The sequence below is a fragment of the Populus trichocarpa genome, chromosome 1 (assembly GCF_000002775.5).
Source record: "Populus trichocarpa isolate Nisqually-1 chromosome 1, P.trichocarpa_v4.1, whole genome shotgun sequence".
Classification (NCBI taxonomy): Eukaryota; Viridiplantae; Streptophyta; class Magnoliopsida; order Malpighiales; family Salicaceae; genus Populus; species Populus trichocarpa.
In genome coordinates this window covers 7,923,134-7,931,228 of record NC_037285.2, presented here as the reverse complement: position 1 = coordinate 7,931,228, position 8,095 = coordinate 7,923,134, and the positions used below count along the sequence as shown (strand labels likewise).

Genomic DNA, 8,095 nt, shown 5'->3' with positions numbered 1-8,095 from the left:
TGTGCACGCTTTGCAGAACTAGATATATAAATATAATCAGACGTTTCCACCTCTTTTAACATTTATTTTCTTCATTTCCTCTCTTTCTTGAATATTCAATTCCAGGTCTCAGCTTTGAATCATAAGTGAAAATGAAGGTGAGTTTCCATCTGTCCTGTCTCCATCTTGTTCTAACCTTCCTAGCAAAAACATGAATTTTGTTTTCGTTCAATTTTTGTTTCTCTCTAAAAGGTTTTAAAACCACGATTTTCGTGAATTCAACCCTTTTTTTTCTTGTTGACATATAAACATCGGTGTTCTTCTGTTTTTTCTTCTGCTCTCATCGCCTCTTGACCACATGTGTAGCTTAGGATATCAGACATCTTGTTGAATTTTCTTGATGGCTCGGCTCTGTGTCACTTCCTAGTTATTTCTTTGAAAGACAAATAGTTTGGATTTTAATACATGGCTTGTGTTCCCTTTCGGTCCTTTATGGGAAGATCTCCTTCTTTCAACAAGTCCTTGTCTGTAGTTGAAGTACGGATTTTGTTAACTTTCTTGTTTGTAACTTTTTACTAATTTCTGTTTCTATTGCAGAAGGTGGTGTTGAAATTGGACCTCCATGACGACAAGGGGAAACAAAAGGCCATGAAAGCTGTTTCTGGCTTATCAGGTTTGTGACCTTTTTTTCAGTTACTGAGTAAATCCTGACAAGCGCCGCATTTTAAAATTGTAAATGTCTTTGTTTTCTGTTCGGACATAAAATGTGCTTCTGCTTAGGTTTCCTTCCACTCAGTCCCCAATGAAGTAACAGATGTTGTCCTGTTTTATTATGTAGGAATTGATTCCATTGCCATGGACCTGAAGGAGAAGAAATTGACAGTAATTGGAGATATTGATCCTGTTGATGTGGTAAGCAAGTTAAGAAAGATTTGGCACACAGAGATTTTGGCTGTTGGACCAGCTAAAGAGGAAGGCAAAAAAGATGAAGGCAAGAAGGAAGGAGAGAAAAAGAACCCAAATGAACAACAGATGACTGAGCTTATGACACTTTACAAAGACTACTACAACAACAATCCCTACCCATCTCAGTATGGTTACCGAGTGGTATGTGCTGAGGAGAATCCAAATGCGTGTGCTATATGTTAAAGAAATAACATGGCGGTGACTGGTGAGAGTTTTGAGAGAGAGAAAAAATACAACTTAGAAGCACATCGAAGATGAACCCAGAAAAAGATGCCAAACCATGTATTTTTATTGGTTATTCTTATGCACAAAAGGCATATAAAAAAATTGATTTATCTACTAAGAAAATTTTTACTAGTAGAGATGTAATTTTTTTAAAAAAATTATTTTCCATATCATAATAAAAATATCATGCATGATTCTAATTCTACAATGATTCCTTGTTTTATTACAGATATGGGCATTGAAATATTATTTTCCATATCATAATAAAAATATTCACTTGTGAAACCTTTGCCATCCTCAGAACCAAACTCATGTTGATTTAGAGAATTCGACTACTTCTACCATTAATACCCCACCTATACATCAACTTGTTGAAATTGACGATCCTATAAAACAACCATCAAATGATGCACTTTTCGGGTGATGTTTATATTCATGATTGTAGTTGATGTTGATTTTTAAAGTATTTTTATTTGAAAATATATTAAAATATTATTTTTTATTTTTAAAAATTTTTAATATTAGCGCATCAAAATAATACGATAAAAAAAAAAATAATTTAAAGTAAAAAATAAAAAATATTAATTTTTTTAAGAAAAATTAGTAATCAACTTCAATGTTCACTCGTCCTCGTAAACGACCCTGCACATTTAAAAGACAATCACTGCTCTCAAGTCCAGTCCAATTTTTCACCATCAAGTGCATGTATCTCTTTTATAATAGAAAGTTATTTATCATATGATTATTTTAATGCTTCTTTTCTCACGTATTTATCTTCTCATGAAGAGCCCAAGTCTTTTGCAAAATTCAAAATAGAGGGAGGCAATGCATAATGAGATCAAAGTTTTGAAACAAAATAACACTTGGTCACCTGTACCAGCTCTCCCACTAAATAAAGAACCATTGGTTAAGATCGAGTGTATAGGATTAAACAATAATTAATGGTTGTATTACATATAATGACGAATAATTAAGCTATATATTGACACTTTGAAATCATTTTTTAGCCAACATTCTCATCTCAGGGATAATGGTAAGATGAAATATTTCCCTGGTATTAAAGTTTCTAGGTCCAAGCAAGGCATTTATTGAAGTCAGTGCAAGTATATTCGGGATATTCTAGCTGACTCGAGTTATTTTTTTGAAAGTATATTAGGAAAGGGGGTAAAAATGGATTATTACAATAGTAATCCACCAGCTAGCTACCAGCTTGATTAGCACTGATGGTGAGATGAACTAAGTTATAATCCTGTTGGTATTTTCTGGAAATCCTGTTGAGTAATTTTTTATCAACTCCCAGTCTAGAACAAGCCAGAAAACCAGTAACGTAGTAATTTTTTGGGTAGTAAAATAGGATAACAGATTCCAACACCCAGAAGGCGTTTGATTTGGGAATGTTGTGTTTGCCAGGAAATATCGAATTTTTTTAGATTTAACGTTACGCGGCCAAAACGAGCGTCTGGCACTGGGTTTAGGCACGGACCCAGTGGTGCCAAACAATGCGCCTGTACCCGGGCTTGTTTTTAAGCCCTCCAGTTCTGGCCGTTGTTAAAATGGGCTTGGGTCAACCAATATATTATTTTTTAAAAAAAAACTATAAATCCCAGTCCATTAATTTTACATTACGGTTATAATTAACTTAACATGCTTGTGCTCCCGGGCTTAATTATTAAAAATCAAAATCATAGTATTAAATTAGATAGTTTAAGTTTTAGAGATAAAATAGTAAAATTATTTGAATTCCTAGTGAATTTTTCAACATGAACCAAACATAATAAAAAATATATTAATGGGAATTTTTATTTTTAATCAAACACAAAAATTACAAAATTCACCTGCAAAATCTAAATTTTAACAAAAGATATTTTTGGTGGAGAATTTGCATATTGCCCTTTACAGTAGTGGACACTCGATTAGGTGGATCAGGAATTGAGTTGATGTAATTCTAAGGGTGTAATTTATTGATCAGATTCTAGATTTGTTCTTTAGAAGTTACCAGCTCGAGTTTTAGAAATCTCGGGACCACTAGAAACTTACATGGTCGTTAAATTTAGAATTCATGTATTAGTCAAGATGCGTATAAGCTGGTTTAGACATTCATGTTAATTAAAAAAAACAAAAAAATTGAGTTGACGTGGTTAGGCTCAAAAATCAAATTGGTTTAATCCCTAAAAAAATCCGATTTCATCTCCAAAAAAACACCTACTTTTGAGGACCAGTGTTCCACACGTAAATCGCTGAAGAGGAAGTAATCGAACCTCATGATTAGTTTGGTCAGTCAGCCTTTTCGACTTCGGCAGAGTTTGAAAAATAAGAAAAACCTTTATACAGAGATTAAATGAGTTTGGTCAGCTCCACAAACATTTATTTCATGCTATAAATGTGCTCTTTGCTTTTGGATGATTCTTAAAAACACTTTGAATATGAAAGAAAGGAAATAGAAGGGATGTATATTATAACCAACAAACCTTTATTTATTAATTAATTGAGATATTATCTAAGCTTTAAATTTGAGTTTAATAATTAAATATATTAATTTATCAATATTAAACAACGTGAAAGAAATGGTCGCAAATTAGGATTAGCTATTCTAGTTAAATTAACTAAGTCTCCGCTTTTATTTCTGCTTTTTGGATTGAAAAGCATGCAAAATAATGCTTTTCAACATGCTTTTCAACTCAAGAAAGAAATAAAAACAACAGCTTAGACAAACAGGATCTTTAAAGAAGGGAAGTATCAATCAAGCTTTTGTCGAATATATCAAAAGCTTGTAACAGAACGAGGTAAGCTCAAATTGTATTTTATAAATGACAAATAAAATAAAATAAATCATAAATATTCGGTTAAAGTTAAAAAGAAAACACATTTAAAAAGGATTGGTTTCTTTCTTTTTTTTATTAAATGCTCAAGCAGCAGGTATCTGTATAGGTTAGGGGTTGGTTGGGGTTGTAAATGTGATTATTTGTTTGATTACGATTGCGGCGGTTGGGCCTAGAAAAAAAAAGTTTTTTAAAAAAATTTATTATTCAATATTTATTAATTTAGAATTAGATTTTGTAATTTTTTAAGTTAGCTTTCAATATTTGGTTAATTGAGAATTAATTTCATAATTTGTTTCGATTTTGTTTCTAAGAAATTATTATAATCTCATGATCCGAGTCGCGAATTTGACAGATTAACCAAGGTTGACCTGAGTTGATCCAATATATTTTTGTCTCAGTATTTTTTAAAAAAAATATTATCTTGAAATTTTTTTAATCAAACTATTCTTTAATGGTCATTTGAGTTGTTTTTAAATTTGTCAAGTTGATCAGGTCATATAAAGTTAACGCTTGCATGATTTAATCTTTTTTTCTACTGCAAAACATATTAACAACATCTAGATATTTTCTTTATTAAAAAAAATTAATTTGATTGCAATGTAATGCGAAGTTCGCACTGCGAACCAATGATCTATTTTGTAATCTATAATTGGAATAGCTAATCTTATAAATATTGTAAGGGCTCTTTATTTATCAAATAGAATACGACGACAATCTTATAATTAATATTTTTTGTTGATTTATTTTTGGCATGCCAACTTGAGAATGAAAACTGTTATGAGCATATAAATCTCATGATATAAAATGTAATTTTCAAATAAATAGAGGCAAATGAAAAAAATAAGGAGATTTTTTTTAATTATCCCTTATTTAACTTATTTTCCTTATTATCAAGTAGCTACAATATTATACTTTCCCTAAAAAAAACTGTTCAAACTAACTTAAGTTAGTTAAAATCAGCTGCCATATCATTAAAAAATGAAAATTTTGATAGATTTTTTATGGAAGTATGAATTCAAACACTAAAGAGATACAATGAAATGAGAAAATTAAAACCCATATACTACATGAGTTAAAAAAATAATAATTACCAGTTGGTTGTGCTAAACATTGCAATTAGTGCTTGTTTCTATGGGAAAACATATCAGCCAACACCCTCTTAAGTTAACTATGTGAAATAATTCAATACACTTTGATATATACTCCATAAAAAACACACAATTGTGAGCCTCCAATGTTTAATTCACCCTAATGTGTACAAGGGAGCATATACTCTTGATGAGCGCATTAAGAATTTCTCTAACTACAGAAAGGAAACTGTTCCATTTTAACATGAATTGCATGAATATTGGGGGGAAAAAAACTTAGTTGAATACCTATCCTGAGCTAGGAAAGAATTAAACAAGGAATCTTCATCTGAGCCCATCTAATTCCTTGCTCGAACAAGAGGTGATTGAGGTATAGGAGAGTGTGGAGAATTGATGAAATCATCGTATATTCGAGGAGAGTTGAGCAGTTTAAGACTGCCTTGCCAGCGCAAGTTCTTCTTAGACTTCTTGGTGCCCGCCTCTTTATTGACAAATGTTTTAATTCTTGACAAAGCTACTTGCATGGTCTCGTCATCCATGTTGGCAAAACAAACCCTAAACCACCCTGGCTTCAAGCAATGAAAAGAGCAACCCGGCGAAACGTTGAGCTTGACTTCATGGATTATAACTCGCCATAGTTCCATTTCAGCTTCAAATGTCTGCTCTTTGAGGAGTCTACTCAAATCCATCCACAAAAACAGGCCAGCATTACTTGTCTTCAAACACTCAATGCCTACTTGATCAAGTCCACGAGTGAAGACTCTATACCTTGCGGCTAATCTACTTTTGCTTTCCCTAATGAACATCTCCACAAATTCATTATCCGATAGCATTGATGCTATCAGGTACTGAGTTTGTGTGGATACCAATCCGAAGCTTGACATCTTGCGGGCGCAACTCACAACTGCATCATTGTAAGAATAGATAATGCCAACCCTGAGGCCAGGGAAGCCCATGTCCTTTGAGAGACTGTAAACAATGTGTACAAGATCAAGATTGCATTCAATATCTTCCTGTAGTATCTCCGCTACGCTAATGAAATCAGGCTGGCTGAAAACTGTGGCTGCATAAATCTCATCACAGACTAAATGGATGTTCTTTTCATTGATGAATCTCACAATGCTTCGTAGAGTTTCCCTGTCTAGGATGGTACCCAACGGATTTGATGGGTTTGTTATGAGCAAGCCCTTTACTTTAATGTTGTCTAATTGTGCCATCTCATAGGCATTTTCCAAGGCTTCTCTTGTAACCATGAAGTTGTTAGAGCTATCAGAGTCAACTGGAATGAGTTTAACTCCTGTTCTCCATCTCAAATCTCGATCAAATCTGCAATGAAGCACATAAATTTTATATTAATATAAATCTCTCTTCTTCTTTTTTCCCACTTTCAAATCATTTCATGTTAAATTTGTTTAGCTAAGATGTTCTGATTTAACTCAATTAAGTTTACCTTAAGCATTTTGCAGTATGACAGCTATAGAAATTAGGAAAAAGTACACGCTTCATTTGATATATTGGCCTCCCACCACCATCATTTCCAGTTACAGTGATGAGAGAATTATCCTCCACAAAAGTTAATATAAGAGTCGTATTTCTGATCTATGTCAGTGGGCAAAATAAGTGCAGACTAGGCCACTAAGGAAGATTGGCCTCACACTTCTCCACCAAGTTTGGCATTTTTCATCTTAGACATACCAATATTAATTTGTCTTTGCTATGGAGAAGAATCTAAGTATACTTTATGACTTTAATGGACCCCCAACTTGTATATGTTCATGTCCCCACCATAGCAATAATACAACGAGGTCAGAAAATTCTAGATTGTGAAATTTCATTTCAATAATAGCATGAGATGCTGACACTATAAATCATTATCGGTTATATGCGCTTAGTGGTATGTTCGACAAACTTAGATTAATCTTTTAATTTTAATTAAATATTTCTAATTGATCCCCTTCTTCTTGGTCATTGAGGAAAGTCAAAGGTCAAGGCCTACCACATGGGTGGGCAAATGTCAAAGTTAAGCTTATGAAAGTAATAACCATTCAACTAATCTACCTTTATTTGGAAATTTACAATAAAATCAGCACAAAGAAGATGGAAAATATGAAGGAAAGGAAATGCTGAATTACCCTGGATAATAAGGAGTAGGAACCAAAAATGCCTCGCCGGGATCCGCCAAGCAAAACGCAATTGTTTCATGAGCTCCGGTAGCTCCTCCACTCATAACAATGCGGTCAGGATCAAATGTAACCCTATTTCCCCTCACTTTTTCCATGAAGTTTGCTACAGCCTATATCATAATGTTCACAATTAGTTAGCACTAATTAGCATATATACTTAAAGATGAGGAAAGCAAATTTTTCTTCGTTAATTTATATCTCCTTACATTTCTAAATTCTGGCAAGCCATGATAGTCTTGAAAGATGGCTATCTCTCTGAACTCATTTAATCCTTCAGGACTGCAAATGGAGGCTTTAGGATTCTTCTTGAGCCAGTCTTGAATCAAATCAAAGCACAGCTGCATTTTACCCAGAAGATAATTAGTGACTATATTCTGCTCAAATATTGAACTTTTTCATAGAAATTCAAGAACCAGCAACAATATCATCAACCTGGCTAGCTAGTTACCTGATTCTCTGCAAGACCCATCTGGATAACTCCATTTGGATTGTCCGTGGGATGATGGGGATCAGTGTCATAGGCTTTCCAGCCATCGAAATATGGGGAATCTTCACCGTGTCCATTGCTGCTTGCTATCCTAGACAGCAAGTGGCTATTCAACTTGAAAACCATTTTTTTGTGCGTGAACGTTTCTTCAAATTTATTCACAAAGAGATTTGTAACCAAAAAACACAGCAAAAAGATTTGTTTTGAGAGAGCAAATATTTACACCGAGCTTGACTTTTGATGCAGTAATTGCTTGCGCTAATATGTAGACGTATGTTAAGGATTGATAAACTAATAGAGACAAGCTTTATTGCAAGGTTGAGAGGACGTTGTTGCTTCCTCTCA

The 8,095-nt window shown here is 33.4% G+C and overlaps 2 protein-coding genes across 2 annotated transcripts; one reads left to right on the top strand and one right to left on the bottom strand.

The window, feature by feature from the left end:
* Nucleotides 1-1,378, top strand: LOC7472746 (heavy metal-associated isoprenylated plant protein 39). Its single transcript, XM_024581062.2, has 3 exons — nt 1-137; nt 577-652; nt 818-1,378. Exons 1-3 carry the CDS (start codon nt 132-134, stop codon nt 1,126-1,128), a joined length of 393 nt encoding a protein of 130 aa, XP_024436830.1. The 5' UTR covers nt 1-131; the 3' UTR covers nt 1,129-1,378.
* A 3,758-nt stretch (nt 1,379-5,136) lies between these two features.
* LOC7472745 (1-aminocyclopropane-1-carboxylate synthase) lies at nt 5,137-8,095 on the bottom strand. The gene is made up of 4 exons (XM_002297977.4): nt 7,712-8,095; nt 7,470-7,601; nt 7,213-7,373; nt 5,137-6,406 (listed from the first exon to the last, which is right to left on the bottom strand). The coding sequence occupies exons 1-4, from the start codon at nt 7,874-7,876 to the stop codon at nt 5,419-5,421; spliced, it is 1,446 nt and encodes a 481-aa protein (XP_002298013.3). The 5' UTR covers nt 7,877-8,095; the 3' UTR covers nt 5,137-5,418.

What these genes read in the sequence shown, in the direction of transcription:
- LOC7472745 (XM_002297977.4), bottom strand. Translation starts at nt 7,876, where the DNA reads ATGGTTTTCAAGTTGAATAGCCACTTGCTGTCTAGGATAGCAAGCAGC. An exon ending in GCTTGCCAGAATTTAGAAAT is followed by an intron (nt 7,374 to 7,469) that starts GTAAGGAGATAT and finishes ATTATGATATAG; the next exon opens with GCTGTAGCAAACTTCATGGA. An exon ending in CCTACTCCTTATTATCCAGG is followed by an intron (nt 6,407 to 7,212) that starts GTAATTCAGCAT and finishes GCTTCATTGCAG; the next exon opens with ATTTGATCGAGATTTGAGAT.
- LOC7472746 (XM_024581062.2), top strand. An exon ending in AGCTGTTTCTGGCTTATCAG is followed by an intron (nt 653 to 817) that starts GTTTGTGACCTT and finishes TTTATTATGTAG; the next exon opens with GAATTGATTCCATTGCCATG.